Source organism: Mastigoproctus giganteus, chromosome 7, assembly GCF_048544385.1.
Source record: "Mastigoproctus giganteus isolate SK-2022 chromosome 7, ASM4854438v1, whole genome shotgun sequence".
Lineage (NCBI taxonomy): Eukaryota > Metazoa > Arthropoda > Arachnida > Uropygi > Thelyphonidae > Mastigoproctus > Mastigoproctus giganteus.
In genome coordinates, this window is record NC_143581.1 from 184,375,531 (window position 1) to 184,399,043 (window position 23,513).

Here is a 23,513-nt window from a genome sequence, read left to right on the forward strand (position 1 = left end):
ACCACAACTTAGTTGATAAGTTCTCCTTGAAATTTTATCATATTTTTGATTAGTTAATGTATTAATTTGTGTTTTACAAATAGATTAAATAGGCTTAGTAGCATTCCTTAGCTTATTTTTTGGATTTGGTTAGTTATTTTGTAAGTTACAAATTGCTACTCGTACCAGTTTTTTCGCTGGAATATCGTGGCGTAACCAGTAGTGCACAAAAATAGTAGGGTTTTAATTGTAATAAACAAGTATTTTGAAGGTTTTAATCACTTTTTGGGCATATATCTTTTGTATTTAGCTAAGAATACAAATGCAACATGCAAGTATACATGCACTTGTTCTTACTCTTAGATACTCTAACATAGCCCATGTATTTACTTGTTTCATGACCCCCAGCAGTTCCTGAAATCCAGCAACTGGCTTTCTGGGCTGCTGCTCTTCCAATAGAAACAGTGCAAGAATCATTTCCACCTCAGCCTGCGGCTACTGTTAATAGGTTAATGAGAGTAAGAACAGGTGCATGTATACTTGCATGTACATGAATGCTAGGAGTATAGTAAATAAATTTGATGAGTTTGAAGTGCTGGTCAAGACATCAAAAGCGGATATTGTTGGGATATTAGCGACGTGGTGTCCCACAGATATAAAAATGCAGAACTGTAATTAGGGAAGTACAATATGTACAGACATTGATAAATATACAAAACAACAATGGGTACAGCTCTACATGGACTAATGTTATTAGTGCAGTCCCACAGGGTTCAGTATTGGGCCCATGGTTGTTTTGTATATGTATCAATGATATTGTTGAAGGTTAATGTCAAAATTTGCAGATGATGCAAAGGTTGGCAGGGTTGTTGAAAGGGAGGAGGGGTTATGCTGTTTGTTAAGAAACATATAAAATCTAAGGAAGTGCATTCAGTTGACCTAGATGGACACTGCAGTGTTGAGTCAGTTTGGTGTGACCTAAGCACTGGGAAAGCAAAAATGAGGGTAGCAGTTTGTTATAGGCCTAATGACTCTGATGAGTACAATGAGCAACTATACAGAAAAACAGAGTGGGCCAGCAAATGAGAATATCTTATAATGGGGGATTTTAACTTTCCAGATACTGACGAACTTCTGGGTCACTCGCACTCTAGCAAGAGTTTTGTGGATTTATTGCATGACTGTTTTCTACAGCAGCATGTCAGAGAGGCAAAAAGAGGGAGTAACACTCTTGATCTGATTATCAGCAGTGATTATTCATGCATTAAGAATTTACAAATAAAGGAACCACTAGGTAGCAGTGATCACACTGTACTAATGTGGGATTTACTAAAGATGTAATTACTATCAGGAGTAGAGGGGAGGGTTTTTGCTTTCGTAAAGGTGACTTCAGTCAGAGATTTTTTAAATTCTATAGTGTGGGACCAACTGATGATGTTACCAACAGCAAATTCTAAATGGGAAGCATTCAAGGAAGTAATCATGGAAGTTACTAGGCTTTTTGTTCCAACTAAGAAATACTGCTCTAGGTTCAGGCAAAAATAGGTGTCAGATGAACTAATGAGCCTTGTGGCAGAGAAGAAAAATACATGGGACGCACATAAATTGTCAGGCGACACAGAAGCCTATGGTAGATACAAGCTAGTCTGTAATCAAGTCACAAAGGAGGCTAGGCAAGCGAAGGCAGATTACGAAAAACCTTTGGCAAAGGATGCAAAGAAAAACAGCAGAGACTTCTTTACTTATATAAACTCTAAAAGGAAGGGAATCAATCAGATTAGTCAACTTGATATCAATGGTTTGACTGTATATGATCGTTCTTGGATAGCTGCCGAACTATATGAGTATTTTGCATCTATATTCACACATGAGGATTTATTCAAGGAGGAGAGGACAAGATGATTATAAAACTAACAGGGGATTAAATGATTTTGTAATAACTGCGAGCAAAGTCAAGAAGAAATTGCTGAAGATGAACATAAGAAAGGCACCTGGAGTGGATGGGATCTATCCAGTTATATTAAAGGAGGCAGCAAAGGAAGTAAGAAAACCCTTAGCCATCATTATGACAGCATCCTTGGACTCGGGGGGAAACACCCACAGACTGGAGATGAGCAAATGTATCTGCAATTCACAAAGCGAGGTCAAAGAGTGACACAAGTAATTACAGACCTATTAGTTATACTTCTGTTCAAGGGAAAATAATGGAGTCAATATTTAAGGAAGGATCATTTAAACAGATGCAGCAATAATTCAGACACAGCAGGGATTTCTCAACGGGAAGTCTTGTCTGACCAATTAGATTGGATACTATGATGTGATCACAAAGGAAATAAATGCAAAAAATAATTTTGATGATATCTACTTAGATTTCAGAAAAGCTTTTGATACTGTTACACATGGAAGACTACTGTACAAATTGGAGCAGTATGGCATTAAGGGCAAGTTACTACAATGTGACCCCAATTCACAAAGGAGGATCAAAGGCTGACAAGTAATTATAGACCTGTGAGCTTAACTTCTGTTCCAGGAAAATTAATGGAGGCACTGGTTAAAGAAGCACTGCAGGATCATTTAGACAAGACTTCAGTTATAGCTCGGACACAGCATGGTTTTGTTAAGGGGAAGTCGTGCCTGACTAATTTGATTGGATATTATGATGCAGTCACAAAAGAACTGGATGCAGGGAATAGCTTTGATATTATATACTTGGATCTTAGAAAGGCTTTTGATACTGTTGCACATGGAAGACTGCTACACAAATTGGAGCAGTGTGACATTGGAGGCAAATTGCTGCTATGGATAAAGGGGTGGTTGAAGGGGAGAAGACAGAGAGTGGTAATCAATGGACACTGCTCATCGTGGACTAATGTTATTAGTGGAGTCCCTCAGGGCTCAGTGTTGGGTCCATTATTGTTTTCTGTATTTATAAATGATATTGATGATGGTATATCAAGCTTAATGTCCAAGTTTGCAGACGATACAAAGATTGGCAGGGTTGTCAAGGACACTACTGACACTATGCTGCTGCAACAGGATCTGGAAAGGTTGAGCAGATGGGCTGAGAGGTGGCAAGTGAAGTTTAACATTGACAAATGTAAAGTACTACACATGGGAAACAGCAACCCCAGAGCAACGTACCAACTCTGTGGTACTACACTGACAGTGGTAGAGAATGAAAGGGACTTGGGGGTCGTTGTGCAGGCAGATATGAAGTTCTCTGAGCAGTGCAGACGGGCTGCAAGAGTAGCTCATGGAGTATTGTCAATGATATACAGGAATTTTTCCAGCAGGGATAAGGAGGTGATTATTCCCTTGTATAAGGCAATGGTCAGGCCACACCTAGAGTACTGTATACAGGTCTGGAGGCCTCATTTCAAGAAGGATGTAGAGCTGTTTGAACAAGTACAGAGAAGGGCAACAAGATTAGTGAATGGAAAAAAGGGTTCCTCTTACGAAGAAAGGCTTAAGTTTTGCAACTTACAGTGTCTGGAGACTAGGCACCAGCGAGGTGATCTGATAGAGGTGTATAAAGCCTTGAATGGTTTGAGCATGCTCAATGCTGATGGGATTCTTCCTCTAGCTCAGAATAATCACCTGAGAGGGCATAAATTCAAACTGAGGAAAGACAGATGTAGGATAGACGTGCGGAAATTTGCCTTTAGCCAGCGGGTGGTTGGTTGGTGGAACAGACTTCCATCCCTTGTAGTGGAGGTTGATAGCCTAAATAAGTTTAAGGCTCAGCTGGACAGGTATTTTGAACGAACAGAGGGGTGACGTGGAAGTGGGGTTTTTTTTTTTTTGGCTGATGCTGCATAAGCTTGCTTTCTTGCATCAAATGCCTCTACTAATGCTAATGCTAATGCTAATGGATAAAAAGATGGTTGGGTGGGAGAAGACAGAGAGTGGTGGTCAATGGGTACTGCTCTACGTGGACTAATGTTATTAGTGGTGTTCCTCACAGTTCGGTGTTGAGCCCCTGTTTTGTATATTTATCAATGATATTGATGAAGGTATATCAAGCTTAATGTCAAAGTTTGCAGACGATACAAAGATTGGCAGGGCTGTTAATAACAGTAATGACAATATGCTGCTGCAACAGGATCTGGAAAAGTTGGGTAGATGAGCTGAGAAGTGGCAACTGAAGTTTAACATTGACAAATGCAAAGTACTGCACATGGGTAGCAGTAACCCCAGAGAAATGTACCAACTATGCGGTGTTACATTCAGGGTAGTGGGGAATTGAAAGAGACCTTGGGATGACTGTGCATTCAGATATGAAGTTTTCTGAGCAGTGCAGATGGGCTGCCAGAGTAGGTCATGGGGTCTTCTCTATGATATGCAGGAATAAGGAGATGATATCCCCTTGTATAAAGGCGATGGTCAGGCCACACCTTGAGCACTGCGTACAGGTCTGGAAACTTCATTTGAGGAAGGATGTAGAGTTGCTAGAATGAGTACAGAGAAGGGTAACAAGACTGGTGATGGGAACAAAGTGGTGCTCTTATGAAGAAAGGCTTAAGTTCTACAAATTACAGCTTCTGGAGACTAGGCACCTGCGAGGCGATCTGATTGAGGTGTATAAGTCCTTGAATGAACTGAACAGGCTTAATGCTGATGGGATTCTTCCTCTTGCTCAGATTACAAACCTAGTTTGTAATCTGAGCAAGGGCATAGACAGTTGTAGAACAGATGTGTGGAAGCTTGCCTTTAGCCAGCGGGTAGTTGATTGCTGGAACAAACTTCCATCTGTTGTTGTGGAAGTTGATAGCTTAAATAAATTCAAGGCAGAACTAGACAAATATTTGGAATGAATGGATCAGTGAAATGAGAAGGGGTGTTTATTTATTTATTTATTTTTTATTTTTTTTCGGCTGATGCTGTATAAGCTTGCTTTCTTGCATCATGTGCTTCTACTAATTCTAAAAGGATATAACTAATTTATATTGTAATCGTTATGGTACAATGTATATCTCAAACTTAATAGCTAAGGTATAAAGTAAAACTATATAGCGGAATATGTATTACTGCGTTAGCTTAGTATAGTATTTTATAGTGTAATAGATTAATCAATTAAATTTATTAACCTTATTAATTTTCATTGTTAATTAATTTCATCATATTTAAGTGGAAATCATTCCCCAGACTAGAGCAGAAAATCAACATGCACAAAATAGCAGGAGTGCTGTGACTCAGGGGAGAACCGAAGGGGGCGATTCTCCTACGCATCACAGCATAAAAAAATGTGCAACTTGTGAAATGTTTGCGGACTCTTTGGAACAGAACATGATCTAGCCGAGGAGAATGTTTGTGTGTGCTAGGTACACAGAGTATCAAGAAATTAGGCGCTAACTCAGCATTCTGATAGGCATCTGTGAGAGTTTGAAAAGTAGGGTAAATGCCCCCAAAGGAACTAAAATGGGGGACCCATCAAACTCTCAGCTGCCCAACTAAATGCCAGAGCTCACTCTTGTGCATCAGGCAACAAAGATGCAATCTTCAAGGCAGAATGCGCTGATCCTAAAGCAGCTATTTATTGTGAGTGACTCTATTGTCAGGGAAGCGGAAAAAATATTGTGCAAAAAGGATAGGTGGAATAGGACCAGGGTATATCTGCCAGGACCAAAGTTGATGACGTTGTAGAGGAGAAATCATCTTTTAAGGGCACAAAGAGTGATATTTTACACATCGGCACTAATGACATTAAGAGTAGGATATCTGAGGACTGACTTAACAAGTACAGGTCAATGTTGAAAAAAAGTCACGAGTTAGGGTTAAATTTGAAAGTGTCTGCAATTCTGCCAATACACGATAGGAGGGAGTATATGATGAGAGCCTAGTCAATCAATTCAGCCCTGGAGAGATTCTGCAAGGCTCACGGGGTAGAATTTTTCAGCGTGGTCTGTGCTTGTTAACAGGAGAGAGAGTTTCTACAGGGATGAGATACACTTAAATATAAATTGTGCAAGAATATTTGCTGATGCTATCGAGGCAGTTAAGTGGGTCAGAAAACTGCTAGCCTGGGGGGGGGGGTTTCACAGACAAATAGATTAATGGTAGCCACAGACAGAGGTGAAAGTGATTCTTGCACTGCTTCTACTGGAACGAGCAACAGCCTGGAAAGCGAAGTACAGGGGACTTCAAGGGCCACTGGGAGTCATCATCGAACAATTAAATACCTGCGTTGTGCTAGGGTAACTAAGATTAAGAACAGATGCATGTATACTTGCATGTACACCAATGCTAGGAGTATAGTAAATAAATTCGATGAATTTGAGGTGCTGGTGAAGACATCGAAGGCTGATGTTGTTGGGATATCAGAGTCATGGTGCCACACAGAGATAAGGAATGCAGAATTGGAATTAGGGGAGTACAATGTGTACAGAAAGGATAGAAGGGGAGGAGGGGTGATATTGTTAGTTAAGAAACACATAAAATCTAAGGAAGTGCATCCTGTTGACATGGGTGGACAGTGCAGCTGTGAGTCAGTTTGGTGTGACATAAGCACTGGAAAAACCAAGTTGAGAGTAGGAGTGTGTTGTAGGCCTAATGACTCTGATCAGTACAATGAACAACTGTACAGAGAAACAGAATTGGCCAGTAAATCAGATTGTCTTATAATGAGGTATTTTAACTTCCCAGATATAGACTGGAATTTGTGGTTGGTCACTCACACACCAGCAAGACATTTGTGTATTTATTGGATGATTGTTTTCTACAGCAGCATGTTCGAGAGGCAACCAGAGGGAGTAATACTCTTGATCTGATTATCAGCAGTGATTATTTCTGCACTAAGAATTTACAGATAAAGGAACCACTAGGTGGCAGTGATCACAATGTACTGATGTGGGATTTACTTAAAGGTATAACTACCATCAGGGGTAAAGGGATGGGTTTTTGCTTTTGTAAAGGTGAGTACAGTGGTCTCAGAGATTTTTTAAATTCTATACAGTGGGACCAACTGATAATGTTACCAACAGCAAATTCTAAATGGGAATTTAGAATTAACAAGGCTTTTCATAGCAACTAAGAAAAAAAATGCTGTTCTAGGTTTACATCTAAATGGTTGTAACATCAGATGAACTAATGAGACTTATGGCACAGAAGAAAAATGCATGGGATGCATATAAATTATCAGGAGACACAGATGCCTATGGTAGATGCAGTAGACTCTCGATTTTCCAGGATAGATAGTAAAAAAAAATTTCCCAGATAATCGATTTTCCGGTTAATCCAAAAATACAGTGTCGCCGACATATGTAAGAGACACGTTCCAGGATTTCTTACATAAGTCAAGTTTTAAGTAACTCTGGAATGACTAATAAAATATTGCTACTATATCCCTGATATGCCAAAATTACAAAAACCACGTAATATCCTCAGAAGAATGAAGTAAAATAGTTATATATTTTTAATTAGTTCAATTAAAAACTTTATATGGGGTCAGCGGTGAAGTAGCCGGAGTGGCACATAAGAAAAGAAAACATAAAAGGAAGAAAAAAAACATATGTTATTGTATGTAAAAACTGATATGTATTTCGTAGCCCTGGTTATTATAGTTTACTTCATTGGTGCTGATTGCTTCACCGCTTCTCGTATTCTGTCTTTCTCCTTTATTGTGTTCACCATTGCCACAGACAAATCTGAATTCTATGCAATACTTGTTATGTTTGGCCATTTTCATACATCCTTATTATTTTAATTTTCTGATCGAACTCAATCGCTTTCCTTTTCTTGATAGACTTACTATTACCGCTGGCACTTATTCTCTTAGTTGGCAACACGATAATGGTGAAAATGAAATTTTCTGAAAAGAACTTCACAGGGTTAAGGCAAAAACTCACTATTATCACCCCACGCAAGTTCACATTTTACTAAAGCTAATTTCTGGAGGTCACTGCCATAAAAAAAAAAATAATAATTTGCACTTTCCAGGTTACTGGGCTTTTCTGTTAATGCAATCTATTATAAATGGGTAGTAAACTTGATCCTATTGCATTTGCTATAATACCAATAGCTGGAATTCTGTGGGTTTTTATGTTATTATGGTGAAATGTGTGTCCCTTTCACTGAAATCTTCAGTCATATAAAAAAAATATAAATAATGTAATGTAAGTCCGAAGGTACATACGTCAGGGACTTAATGTATCAAAAAATGTTTAGCAATCTATGTAAAACGTATGGCGATAGATAAAAAAAACGATAAAACTTATCACGCACTACCGCGTGTCCAATACGATGCTTCCCTTTATTTTTTACGATGTCGATTTTAAATCTAAAAACTTCCCTTTTTTTTTTTTTTTTTTTTACAGTGTTGCGTATGGTTTGGTCACCAACATTATAATGGTTCTTTAGAAATTTAACAGATGCACCGTTTTTAAACTTTTGTATAATTTCATGTTTTTGTTTAATTGAAAGCACAACTCTTGCATTTTTTGATTTCAAAACAAAAAAAAAAAATCGTTACTATTTAAAAAAAAAATCTGACATCTCCGACATAAATAACGAAACAAAATTTGTCTTTTTGTGGTGCAACTGAACACAACAACCAACGCGATGCACTAAAACAAACTGAACATTTGGTCTGTTTTTTTTTTTTTTTTTTGAGCAGTTGGTGTGAAGACAGCAGGAGTTGCAAAATAATAGACACACTAATCTCCCAATGACAACTTATAATGCCGTTTCTTGTCGATTATTTACAACTTGCAAAATATCTGTTTATACCTATTCTAGTTATTACTTGCATTTTATGATTTCTGGTTGATTTTTTTTTTTTTTTTTAATTTGGAGTCTTTTAGTGTCCCAGTTAATCTGCTTCCCGGTTAATCCAGTCCTGGTAAATCGAGAGTCTGCTGTATAAGATAGTCTGTAATGAAGTCACAAAGGACATTAGGCAAGCAAAGGCAAATTACGAGAAGTCTTTGGCAAACAATGAAAAAAAAAAAAAAAAAAACAGTAAAGACTACTTTACTTAGGTAAACTCTAGAAGGGGATGAATCAGATTGGTCCACTTGACATTGATGGTTCAATTGTTGATGCACCTGCTGAGGTAGCTGACAAACTGAATGAGTATTTTACATCTACATTCACACATTAGGAGTTATTCACAGAGGTCAATGCCAGAAGTTTATCAAACTCTGTTAGGGAGCTAAATGATTTTGTAATAACTGAGAGCAAAGTGGAGGAGAAATTATTGAAGTTAAACATAAAAAAAGGCACCTATACATGCGTCCCCAGTTCACAAAGGGGGATCAAAGGGTGACATGAGTAATTACAGACCTGTTAGTTTAACTTCTGTTCCAGGGAAAGTAATGGAGTCACTGGTTAAAGAAGCATTGCAGGATCATCTAGACAAGACAACAGTAATAATTCAGACACACAATATGGGTTTGTCAAGGGGACATCTTGTCTGACAAATTTGATTGAATACTATGATGTGGTCACAGGAACTGGATGTAAAAAATAATTTTGATATCATACACTTGGATTTTAGGAAAGCTTTTGATACTGTAGCACATGGAAGACTACTGTACAAATTGGAACAGTATGGCATTAAGGGCAAGTTGCTACAATGGATAAAAAGATGGTTGAGTGGGAGAAGACAGAGTGATGATCAATGGACACTTCTCTTCGTGGACTAATGCTATTAGTGGAGTCCCCCAGGGTTCAGTGTTGGGCCCATTGTTGTTTTCTGTATTTATCAAAGATATTGATGAAGGTATATCAAGGTTAATGTCTAAGTTTGCAGACTATACTAAAGTTGGTAGGGGTTTTAATGACAGTAATGATAGTACGCTACTGCAACAGGATCTGGAAAAGTTGAGCAGATGGGCTGAGAGGTGGCAACTGAAGTTTAACATTGAAAAATGTAAAGTACTGCATATGGGTAGCAATAACCCCAGGTAACGTATCAACTGGGTGGTACTACACTCAGGGTAGTGGAGAATGAAAAGGACCTGGGGGTAATTGTGCACTCACATATGAAGTTTTCTGAGCAGTGCAGACAGGCGGCAAGAGTAACTCAAGGTGTCTTGTCAATGACATACAGGAATTTTGCTAGCAGGTATAAGGAAGTGATTGTCCCCTTGTATAAGGCAATGGTCAGGCCACACCTTGAGTACTATATACAGGTCTAGAGACCTGATTTTAAGAAAGATGTAGAGCTGCTGGAAAGAGTACAGAGAAGGGCAATGAGATTGGTGTTACTAAGAAAGGCTGAAGTTCTGCAAATTGCAGCTTCTGGAGACTAGGCACCTGTAAGGTGATCTAATTGAGGTGTACAAGGCCTTGAATGGATCGAGCAAGCTCAATGCTAATGGGATTCTTCCTCTTGCTCAGATTACTTACCTGAAGGGGCATAAATTCAAATTGAGGAAAGGCAATTGTAGTAGAATAGATGTTTGGAATACCCATAAGATTCTAAAAACTGAATACAATACTAAAATGTTTTCTCGTTTCCTTGTACAAACAATTACAACTAGTAAATAGCACAGATTTTACACTTACCTTGTTTGTCAAATTTCTGAACAATAGGTTTAGCCTGTTCTGCTACATATGCCAAGGAATTTTCAGCAGTTGTCAAAGTATAATTGGCAATATTGCTGGAGTCTTTAACAGTTGTGTATGTTTTTGAAGCATAGTCCAAAGCAGAAGACACAACAGGAATACTTATTACCCGTTCTACAAAATTACTCTTGTCTCCCTCTGAAGAAGACACAGAATCCTGTTTTGGTGGTGCAACTGTTTCAGACATTGTATTTATAACTAGAATTAAATAAATGAAAAATAATGTTTAATAATTTTTCATCAGATGGACACTATTACAATATTTCCTCCCCAAATTACTCATATACAAGGTCCAGAAAGTATCCAGCCATGTAATATAAAAAAAGAGTAACTTACCTTGCATTGCTTCCACTTTTCAAAACAATCTGCAAAGTCCTTTTTTTGGGATCACCATGCTGCCTCATTGCATTCTCCTTAATCTTGTCTATGGTCTGAAATCTCTTCCCATTCAATGGCAATTTTAGCTTTGGGAAAAGCCAGAAGTCGCAGGGATCCAAATCTGGACTGTAGTGGGGCTGACAGACCTGGGTGATGCAATGTTTTGCAAAAAAAAGCTTGCATGACAGCTGAAGAACGGACTGGTGCATTGTCATGATGAAGCAGCCAGTCACCACTTGTCCACAGCTGCAGCCATTTTCTTCTTACTGCATCCCTCAGCCGGCGAAGGACTTCGATGTAGTAATTTTTAATTATTATCTGGCCTGGAGGAGTGCATTCATGATAGACAACACCTTCATGATCAAAAAAACCGTCGACATGGCCTTGACGTTGCTACGACTTTGCCATGCCTTCTTTGGACGTGGAGAATCAGGCAACATTCATTGGGAAGACTGGGCTTTTGTTTCAGGGTCGTAGCCATAGACCCACAACTCATCTCTGGTTATGACCTTTTTGAGGAAATGGTTTTATTAAGAGAAAGTCTTGCCTGACCAATTTGATTGGATACTATGATGTGGTCACAAAGGAACTGGATGCAGGGAATAGCTTTGCTATCATATATTTGGATCTTAGAAAGGCTTTTGATACTGTTGCACATGGAAGACTGCTGAACAAATTGGAGCGGTGTGGCATTGGAGGCAAATTGCTGCTATGGATAAAGGGATGGTTGAGTGGGAGAAGACAGAGAGTGGTAATCAATGGTCACTGCTCATCATGGACTAATGTTATTAGTGGAGTCCCTCACGGTTCAGTGTTGGGTCCATTGTGGTTTCTGTATTCATAAATGATATTGATGATGGTATATCAAGCTTAATGTCCAAGTTTGCAGACGATACGAAGGTTGGCAGAGTTGTTAAGGGCACTAATGACAGTACGCTGCTGCAACAGGATCTAGAAAAGTTGAGCAGATAGGCTGAGAGGTGGCAAATGAAGTTTACATTGACAAATGTAAAGTACTACATATGGAAAACAGTAACCCCAGAGTAACATATTAATTCTATGGTACTACACTGACAGTGGTAGAGAACAGAAAGGACCTGGGGGTAATTGTGCAGGCAGATATGAAGTTTTCTGAGCAGTGCAGATGGTCTGCAAGAGTAGCTCATGGTCTCTTGTCAATGATATACAGGAATTTTTCTAGCAGGGATAAGGAGGTGATTATTCCCTTGTATAAGGCAATGGTCAGGCCACACCTTGAGTACTGTATACAGGTCTGGAGGCCTCATTTTAAGAAGGATGTAGAGCTGTTGGAACAAGTACAGAGAAGGGCAACAAGATTAGTGAATGGAACGAAGGGTTGCTCTTACGAAGAAAGGCTTAAGTTTTGCAAATTACAGTGTCTGGAGACTAGGCACCTGCGAGGTGATCTGATTGAGGTGTATAAAGCCTTGAATGGTTTGAGCATGCTCAATGCTGATGGGATTCTTCCAGCTGCTCAGAATAATCACCTGAGAGGGCATAAATTCAAATTGAGGAAAGACAGATGTAGAATAGATGTGCAGAAGTTTGCCTTTAGCCAGCGGGTAGTTGGTTGGGGGAACAGTCTTCCATCCTTTGTTGTGGAAGTTGATAGCCTAAATAAATTTATGGCTAGGCTGGACAGGTATTTGGAACGAATTGGAACGAACGGAGGGATGAAATGGGAGAGGGTTTTTTTTTTTTTTTTTTTCCCTTTTGGCTGATGCTGCATAAGCTTGCTTTCTTGCATCATGTACCTCTACTAATGCTAATGCTAAAGTTTGTTTTGTTAGTTTGACTATTCACTAGCTAGCGGAGTAGCGAACCAGAGTTTTTATGCTGTGATACAGATTTCAATGTCCTCTTGCATGCAATGAAGTGAAGTGCGTCAGCCATTACAGTAACTACTTCACAAATATTACATTTACACTGAGTAGACATTTTATTAGGTACACCTACCCTTTTCATGAAAAGAACACTCTCTCAGTAACATTTTCTCGTAACATTAACATACAGATGGTCAGACACATTGAGATGCCATTCATGTGCAGTTCAATGAGAGAACTGGCAAGATGAAAGATTTAACCTTGAACCTTGCATGGCAGTCAGCACCAAAATGAGTATCTTGGAAATTGTAACCCTGCTGAGATTTTGTATATAACTGTCACAGGCATATGGAGACTGGTCCAAAAACCAAATAACATCTAGCCAACAGCAATACTTCAGTTAGAAACAGCACACTGATATGAGAAGCTAACAGAAAGGCTACAATCTGTCTAATAACAATCCAGTACAAGAGCAGTAACAAAAAAGCATTTCAAGAGATTATATAAGTGCAAGCAGTGAATTTTCAGCTCTAAAAAGCATAAGTGTTTGAAGACTTTTGCCGTTTTATTGAATTAACTGTCATATTATATTGTACTCTGTAAGTACCTTTATAGTCCTAGTCATGCTCATTATTTTATATTTTTAATTTAGCTAGCGTTTTTGTAGGTTACTACTTAATACATGTAGAACTATTGTTTCATTCGAATTTTTCTGCCGTTGTTATAGCATAGATTGACTGGTAGCGGAATTAAAATTTTTAATTGTGGTAAATAGGTAGCTCTAAAGTTTGAAACATTTAGGTTGGGTTTAGTTCAATAATTTTGTTATATACTTGTATTATAATTAAATTATAACTCCAAATCACTAACATATAGGTTAGTGCAAAAGCATCATTTTAAAGTAGTCATCTACCAAAGTAGTTAAATTAATTAATTAAATTGGTATCGTTTTGGTTATATCTCATATTGTGAATGCCTTCACAACGAGTTGCCATGGTATTGTACTACCTCGAATAAGTAACATTTCACCAGTGGAGAAGACTACTGTTACTTATTTTCAACAGATATCACCACCCAGACCGCACCGTTTCAAAGCTGGCTTCACCTCTGGCTGCGGCTACTGTTAATCTTTTAGTCTGTGAATCCCCCCCCCCCAAGTTAGCAGCTTTCCGACCCACCTAACACTGCCTCATTAGCATCAGCAAATATCTTGCACCCTTTCTATTTAAGTGTATCCCATCCCTGTAGAAGCAGTCTCTCCTGTTAACAAGCACAGACGATGCCAAAAAAAATTCTACCCTATAATTCGGCCTTGATGAGATTGTGCCTTACACAATCTCATCAGGGCCGAATTGACTGACAAGCCTCTCATCATATACTCCCTCCTGTCATGTCTGGGAGACTGTTCAGCACAAATTTTGCACGAACCTTCCTTTCTTTTTTCCAAATCTTCATGCAGAATTAGACAAATCATCTCCTTATTCATATCCAACTCATCAGCCTCATTCTGAGGGTCAAGCGACAATCTCTTGCCATAATTTCCCAAACTTTTGCAACTCCATCCTCATTTTGAGAGGCTGAGGGATGCCCACTTCTTGCAAACATCCTCACGTCCATTTTTGAACCTCTTTTACCCTTCAAACACACTTTATAACTTAAAGTTTCATTGCCATAAACAGTTTTTAATATTTCATATATTTCTGTTGCTGCAGATTTTCCCAGTTTAAAGCAAATTTTGATATTTGTCATTGCCCCAGTGCAAAATTTTAATTACATTAATGCTACTAACAAAACTGGTTGTTACTTGCAACCTGTCAGCCTACTGGACAATCTCTGTACCACCATCTGTTGGAGGAAGTTTTAATTACAATGTGCCACTTCTGTTTGTTTTCAAATTCATTAAATATGATCACGACAGCACAAGTCCGAGAACTTTATTGTCATACCTCGTATATTATACAGCAGTTTTCATTCATTCTAACATTTGTATACTACAATTAATTATGAATGTGCATGAAGTTGCAATATGCAGTAACCATCTTAACTTTCTGGAAAACACTTTTGAGAAATTTCACAATCAAAATATGTTTATTTGTTACGCCTATATTTTTAAACATTGCCATCACATTGGTTTGGAAATTATCATTTAAGTGCCATGAAGCATAAGATTACTTAACCTGCAAATACTTCATGCAAACTTGAGATTTTAGCACACATGGGGGTAAAAGACAGTTGTGGGATTGATGTGCGGAAGTTTGCCTTTAGCCAGCAGGTAGTTGATTGGTGGAACAGACTTCCATCTTTTGTTGTGGAAGTTGATAGCCTAAATAAATTTAAGGCTGAACTGGACAGGTATTTGGAATGAACAGAGGGGTGAAATCAGAGCTTTTTTTTTGGCTGATGCTGCATAAGCTTGCTTTCTTGCATTGTATGCCTCTACTAATGCTAATGCTAAAAATTATTCTGGTAACAATTTTGAGGCTGCACTGGGCTGCTATCTAGTCGATGGACTACAGTTGCTAGTATGTGCAGTGGCCCCAAACATAAATATAATTACCATTAAGCCAGGAAGCCATAAATCACAAAATATATGTCAATGGTAGAAGAGGGTAGATATTAACATAGAAATATGCAACATATTTGTTGCTTATTGCTATGTTTCTAAATATGTTCTGTTTTTTTCTAAAAGAGCCTACCAAAATACATTATGCATTTTGGCAGGCTTTTCTAAATTAACAGATAAATATTAAACTTAAGTGAGTGTCACATGCACTGCATTAATTGACTGATCTAATGCTCAATGTCATGCACGTGCACGAACTCGGCATAGTCGTTGTTTTAAGTGCTCCTAATAATCGGTTGTGTTTTTAAATATAAGTTAATGAGTAGAGTTTTACACATGTACTAGGGCAACGGCCAAGTGTTTTTATGTCTCCCAAGGTCAAAATCTTCATGTTCTGTACCTTCTAAAGCTTCCAACAATCCTGTTAGTTAAATTGAAGCAGGCACCTTTCTGCTGCGGAAGCTCGCCATTCCTACAGCTTGGAAAAATTTGCTTACTCATTGCCGTCTTTACCATCTGCAATCACTGTCAAGGTCAGGAAGGGGTGATAATCTCCCCATAGGATGAAATGTCTTTCAGCATACGTCATAAAGTAAGTACTGTTTTCTAACTTTTATTCTTCCCACGAAGTTAAGCCTTGCTATACCCGTGGCAACATGGCACAGAAGCAATCTGAAATGTGCAGAAAATGCTCACAATCCACAAATTGCTGGATCAAGTGCAGTGGCCCCTGTATGCTTGTTTTTTATGAGACCTGTTGTCTTTTAAAAACTTAGCTCGCGCCTCAGCCCAGAGGCGATCACGATGGCAATGTGCTACATGCCGTGGGCACAAAGTGAACGTCACAGAATCAAAGGCAAGGGATAGCGTCTCCCCTTTCCCACCTCCATCACCAGTGGGCTACTCCGGCGAAGTTGACTGCAGGTCACCTAATGCAAGCATGTCCGACTCCGCCACAGTTCTCCTACACCGAGACACTCAGGCACAAACTGATCAGGTCCTAGAGCAGCATGAGGACCTCATGTGTCAGAATTGTAGTAAAATGGGCGAGAAGTTTATCCTATTTGAGAAAGCTCTGCACAGAGATTATAACCCTAAGAGAGTCAGTCAATACATAGGCTGGAAGACCTACAACATTCTACGCACCATTCTGTATCCTTGCTGCTGGAATCCATCAGTAAACCCATCCAGGATACAGACTCCTTACCTATACAAATTGTTCAACACTCAAAACAAATGGTTTCTGACTTCCACATCGTGCACACCCCAACAGAGCAGTTACCTGCAAACATTTTGCCTTCATCCCCTGCCCCGGAATTTGCGAAAGTATGGGGGAAGAAATCAGCAATAAGCAGAAATAATGTGCCTCCCAAGCAAGGCAAGGCCAGTCTTAGTAGAGAAACCTTTGTAAGCCAAGCAGATCAGAATTGTGAAGCTGTTATTGGCTCTAACCCAAACCCACTAGGTATTAAAATCATGCAACGTAGAGGAAAGAGGTCTAAACCATCCGGCATATTTATAAGTTGACTATCCCCAGAAACAACGGTGGAACAAATTGAAACCCTTCTGAAGCAGCTAGACATACCTGGTACCCCCATCAGGGTTCCCACCAGGCATCCAAGCTATGCCTCTTTCCGGATCAAGATCAAAGATCCTAATATAGAAAGGTATCTAAACACAGATATCTGGCCTGCAGATCTCCTGGTGATGCCATCTTTTGGCGACCATAATGTGCAACCTGGGATACGTGCTATCTCAAGACCAGAGGTGGGCAGGATGCATCTCTCTGCATAGCTAGGCAGCAAAACAGACTGTACCTTTCAACCTAATGAAAGAAGAGCAGCCACCGTGCTGACTAAATCCTGCAATCATCTTGTCAAGTCTGATAATCAGATACAAGTGCACATTACTAGTAGGGTCAGTCCTAGTGCCACACCCTCCTCAAGAGGAATCAACCTCCAATCAGCCACCATCCTCAGGGAAAGAAACCCTAGAAACTTAATCCAGATCAAGCCTGTCAAAGATAAACATGTGAAATGCTTAATGCAGAACATCAGGAGCCTGAAGAACAAGCTCAATGCCCTGATTGACATACTTCTAAATGCAGATTATGACTTTGTTATCCTTATTGAAACCTGGCTTCGTAATGACATGGGCATATCGCCTTTAACCACCAACATCAGTTATCAGTCTGTTCTGGCGAACAGGAAAGGAGGAGGAGTCTTAATCTACCAAAGGCAACAGTTCCCTCTGATCAAGGCTTGTGCATATCCTGGTAACAATTTTGAGGCTGCACTGGCTGCTATCTAGTCGATGGACTACAGTTGCTAGTATGTGCAGTTTACTTACCCCCACACACCCATGGCAGACCAATGCATTATTAATTTTTCTGCTTGGCTCCTGACCTCTATCAAGTGCAACCAGAAAGTAATAATTCTCGGAGACTTCAACCTGCCCCTGCCTGCTGCATCAAAGCTCCTCGATCAGTTAATTTTGGATCTGTCGAGTCTCAACATCCATTGCATGTGTTCCCCCCTATCGAGGAGAAGCCACATTACAGAGAATCTTTTCCAGCCATGGGAGTGTTGAAGCTGCAATCAGTTCTAATTCGGCATTTCCCTCCGACCACAGGCCAATTGAAGCTTCTCTCATCCTGTTAAAAGAATGCTATAACCAATCAACATAGGTTGAAAAGATCAGGAAAACTGTATGTGATCCAAAATACCTAAAAATTGAAACAGCAATGGATCTCTTTAGGCTCTACCCCTGGCGAACTCTCAGTGAAATAGATATAGAGGAAGCTTCGTTTTGGCTTCAGAAATGGTTGTCTTTTATTGCTGGAGTAGCCATGTCAAGAGTTTGCATCATCTGCCCACACTCGAAACCGTGGTGGTCCAGTACCCTTATGCACCAGTTTAAAGAAAAACAATGGCTACATTCCCAATTCAAGAGATCACCCACAGAAAGATCATACTCAGCGTACTCAATAGCCAGATATAGTTTCCAGAAATCCAAGAAGCAGGCTATAAACTCGTTCATGGAGAAGAGGATAGCGGGTGGCCAGCGATCCTGGCTGGCCAATCACATCCGGTTAGTCGAATCGTTAGACCTAGCCGAATGGTGAGATCATGTAACCCGGTTCATCAAAACAGACAGTGCAGCTGTGGAGATTCCCCCTGGAACAGCACACACTATGACATCACTAATCTCACTAACGTGATGATTGGTGAAGAGGAGCTAATCAAAGCCATCAATGCCCTGTCAAATAAAAGATCAATGGGAAGTGACTCTATTCCAACCTTTTGCCTTAAAGTTGCCTCCTACTTCATCAGCGACGAGCTGACAAAGTTGTTTAACAGAATTTTACAACAGGGAGTTGTCCCAAATGCTTGGCTAAATTATAGAGTCATCCCAATTCCAAAGGTGCAGAATCTAACCTCTACTGCTGACTATAGGCCTATTTCAATCTCCTCCGTCTTTCTCAAATGCCTGGAGAAGTGCTTGTTTAAAGTAGTTGCCAATCAGATCCTTTCCCAGAGACCTCAGCATACACATTACGTGCTCTCACAAAGATCGCCGATAACATGCATACAGGCTCTGAATTTGAAAACCCTTCAAGCCTGGGAGTAAGGCTATGTTAGGCATGCTGTTTTTCTGGATCTGAAAGCAGCCTTCGACTCAGTGCAAGTTAAGCCACTTATGTGCCTCCAGGAGAACTACTATGGTTTCACGGGTAATGTCTCAAAGCTACTCAGAAATTTGCTGACCAAGAGGTGCCTTACCTTCCAGCAAGGGAATAACTGCATCACAAAACAGGTGGAAGTTGGTATACCCCAAGGTGGATCGTTGTCAGCACTGCTTTTTTCAGCAATATTTATTCCATTAATGAATGAAATATCTGCGTTTATGGCCTACGCCATTGTATGTTACCTCTCAAGCCTGGCTAACACCTCACCAGACCAGGCAGAGGAATTATCGAATTCTATCCTCCTAAACAAATATCTGTCCTCTTTCTGTGAATACGCTACTTACTTTAGGCTTAAAATAAACCCTGAAAAGTCTAAATATATCATCTTCTCACCTAGAGCACAAGCAGACCTCAATCCAGCAGCCTCTCTGCAGCCCTCCATTGCGGGTATGTTCTCGTCGCCACTCATTCAGTAAAATTTCTAGAAGTGGTAATGGATGAAAACCTAATGTATAAGGAACAAATCTAGCAGCTGCCTCCAAGAGCATTACGGGCTTTCTGGGGTATGAAACTTGATCTCTGTAGAGCGCACAACAAGGAAACAGTCAGAAAATTTCTCCTCTACTATTTTAGTTCTATCATCAGTTATGGCATAGAAGTTTGGTCGGCTGCTCCTATGTCCAGTCTGAAGATACTCTGGGGTCTGGAATTCTGGGTCCTAAAGTGGGCCAACAATTGGGCTCACCTACCCTATACAACATCAAAATCACAGCTCTGCATAAACCTGAGATATACCCCGGCCCAGCACCTGGCATATGCGAGGAAGCTCACAATGACGCTTAATCTGTGCTCCGCTACTCTCGACTTCGTTAATATCTGGGAAATCATTGGCTGGAAAATCCCTGGTAGAGCCCTCAGAAACCGTCCAGTGCTCTGTTCTAACATGCAGAAGCTCTCGCCCTTCAAGCAACACTTCTTGAACAGCATCATCGCGGCGCTGAACTCCGCAAACATTGATTTGAATGTGTTGTTCAGAGATTCTGCCTACAGAGAAGAAAAGTGCAAATCCATAGATAAGTGCAGTCAGCATTCCTGCAATTGCCAGCACAACTAGTCAACTCCCAGTGAAAGTTTCCAGACTGTCTCAATGTGTTTCAGCTTGTATATAATAACTATAAAATCTATGTACTACAATGCAATATTAGCATTAGCATTAGTAGAGGCATATGATGCAAGAAAGCAAGCTTATTCAGCATCAGCCAAAAAAAAAAAAAAAAAAAACACACCACTCCCATTTCACCCCTCCGTTCGTTCGAAATACCTGTCCAGTTGAGCTTTAAATTTGTTTAGGCTATCAACTTCAACAACAAGTGATGGAAGTCAGTTCCACCAACCAACCACCCGCTGGCCAAAGGCAAATTTCCGAACATCTATCCGACATCCGTCCTTCCTCAATTTGAATTTATGCCCTCTGAGGTGATTATTCTGAGCAAGATGAAGAATCCCATTGGCATTGAGCATGCTCAAACCATTCAAAGCCTTATACACCTCTATCAGATCACCTCGCTGGTGCCTAGTCTCCAGACTCTGTAATTTGCAAAACTTAAGCCTTTCTTCGTAAGAGCAACCCTTTGTTCCATTCACTAATCTTGTTGCCCTTCTCTGTACCCGTTCCAGCAGCTCTACATCCTTCTTGAAATGAGGCCTCCAGACCTGTATACAGTACTCAAGATGTGGCCTAACCATTGCCTTATACAAGGGAATAATCACCTCCTTATCCCTGCTAGAAAAATTCCTGTATATCATTGACAAGACACCATGAGCTACTCTTGCAGCTCGTCTGCACTGCTCAGAGAACTTCATATCTGCCTGCACAATTACCCCCAAGTCCTTTTCATTCTCCACCACTGTCAGTGTAGTACCGCAGAGTTGATACGTTGCTCTGGGGTTACTGTTTCCCATATGTAGTACTTTACATTTGTCAATGTTAAACTTCATTTGCCACCTCTCAGCCCATCTGTTCAACCTTTCCAGATCCTGTTGCAGCAGCATAGCGTCAGAAGTGTCCTTAACAACCCTGCCAACCTTTGTATACAAACTTTGTATATAAGCTCTGTATAATCACTCTATTATAACTATAAAATCGATTGATTGCAATATTAGCTGTGTATATTGCACCGTCTATGTATTTGCTGTGTATATTTGCTATGTATTAGCTGTATTTGCTATGTATTAGCTGTGTATATTGCACGTAGTTTTTATGTACTGAATGTAATGTGTACAGTTAATTGTAAGATTCCTCTGGTTACCTGTAGCAGGAATCGTGTCCTACATTTCTATGAATAAAGAATTTTATTATTATTATTAGATTAGTCAATTAATTATGACCTATTTGATACAAAATATGTTAGTATTTCACTTATGTTGAATAAGGAATAAAGATGCTTAGTTAGTATCAGCATTAGTAGAGGCATATGATGCAAGAAAGCAAGCTTATGCAGCATCAGCCAAAAAAAAAAAAAAAACGCTCCCATTTCACCCCTCCGTTCGTTCCAAGTACCTGTCCAGCTCAGCCTTAAATTTATTTAGGCTATCAACTTCCACAACAAAGGATGGAAGTCTGTTCCACCAATCAACCACCCACTGGCTAAAGGCAAACTTCCGCACATCTACCCTACATCTGTCTTTTCTCAATTTGAATTTATGCCCTCTCAAATGATTATGCTTAGCAAGAGAAAGAATTCCATCAACATTGAGCATGCTCAAACCATTCAATGCTTTATACACCTCAATCAGATCACCTCGCAGGTGCCTAGTCTCCAGACACTGTAATTTGCAAAATTTAAGCCTTTCTTCGTATAGAACAGAGTTGATACGTTGCTCTGTGGTTGCTGTTTCCCATATGTAGTACTTTACATTTGTCAATGTTAAACTTCATTTGCCACCTCTCAGCCCATCAGCTCAAATTTTCTAGATCCTGTTGCAGCAGCATACTGTCATTAGTGTCCTTAACAACCCTGCCAACCTTCGTATCGTCTGCAAACTTGGACATTAAGCTTGATATACCATCAATATCATTAATAAATACAGAAAACAACAATCGACCCAATACTGAACCCTGAGTGACTCCACTAATAACATTAGTCCACGATGAGCAGTGTCCATTGATTACCACTCTCTGTCTTCTCCCCTTCAACCACCCCTTTATCCATAGCAGCAATTTGCCTCCAATGTCACACTGCTCCAATTTGTGTAGCAGTCTTCCATATGCAACAGTATCAAAAGCCTTTCTAAGAACCAAATATATGATATCAAAGTTATTCCCTGCATCCAGTTCCTTTGTGACCACATCATAGTATCCAATCAAATTGGTCAGGCAAGACTTTCCCTTAACAAAACCATGCTGTGTCCGAGCTATAACTGAAGTCTTGTCTAGATGATCCTGCAGTGCTTCTTTAACCAGTGCCTCCATTAATTTTCCTGGAACAGAAGTTAAACTAACAGGTCTGTAATTACTTGTGTTGCCCTTTGATCCTCCTTTGTGAATTGGGGTCACATTTTCACATCTCCAGTCCATGGGTACCTCCCGAGTCCAAATAAGCTCTCATAATTATGGCTAAGGGTTTGCTTACTTCCTTTGCTGCCTCCTTTATTATAACTGGATAGATCCCATCCACCCCAGGTGCCTTTTTTATATTTATCTTCAACAATTTCTCCTCCACTTTCCTCTCAGTTATTACAGAATCATCCAGCTCACTGCCAGAGTTTAACTCACCTCTGGCATTCCCCTCCCTGAATAGCTCCTCATGGGTGAATATAGATGCAAAATACTCATTTAGTTTGTTGGCCACCTGAGCAGGATCATTAACAGTTAAACCTTCAATATCCAGTGGACCAATCTGATTCATCCCTTTCCTTCTAGAGTTACATAGCTAAAAAACTGTTGTTTTTCTTTGCACCCTTTGCCAAGGATTTCTCATAAGCTGCCTTTGCCTGCCTAATCTCCTTTGTGCTTTGGTTACAGACCTGATTATATCTATCATAGGCTTCCATGTCACCATTAATTTATACGTATCCATGCATTTTTCTTCTCTGCCACGTCTCATTAGTTCATCTGACATCCATTTAGGCCTAAACCTTGACAATATTTCTTAGTTAGTATGTAAAGCCTAGATAAATTCTTTGAATGCTTCCCATTTTGAATTTGCTGTTGGTAACATCATCAGTTGGTCCCACCGTATAGAATTTAAATACTGTCTCAGACCAGCATAGTCATCTTCACGAAAGCAAAAACCCTTCCCTTTACCCCTGATGGTAGTTCTCTTTGAGTAAATCCCACTTCAGCACACTGTGATCACTGCCACCTAGTGGTTCCTTTATCTGCAGATTCTTAATGCATGAAGAATCACTGCTGATAATCAGATCAAGAGTACTACTCCCTCTAGTTGCCTCCCGAACATGCTGATGTAGAAAACAATCATCCAATAAATCCACA

The 23,513-nt window shown here is 39.8% G+C and overlaps 1 protein-coding gene across 1 annotated transcript in view; it reads right to left on the reverse strand.

Annotated features, from left to right (window-relative positions):
* LOC150083387 (perilipin-2-like) overlaps positions 1–23,513 on the reverse strand; it is an 82,547-nt gene that overhangs the window by 47,549 nt on the left and 11,485 nt on the right. The window contains exon 2 of the mRNA XM_090378008.1: positions 10,486–10,743. Coding sequence (XP_090234134.1) covers positions 10,486–10,732 — 247 coding nt within the window. The 5' untranslated portion in view covers positions 10,733–10,743. The remainder of the gene's footprint in view (positions 1–10,485; positions 10,744–23,513) is intronic.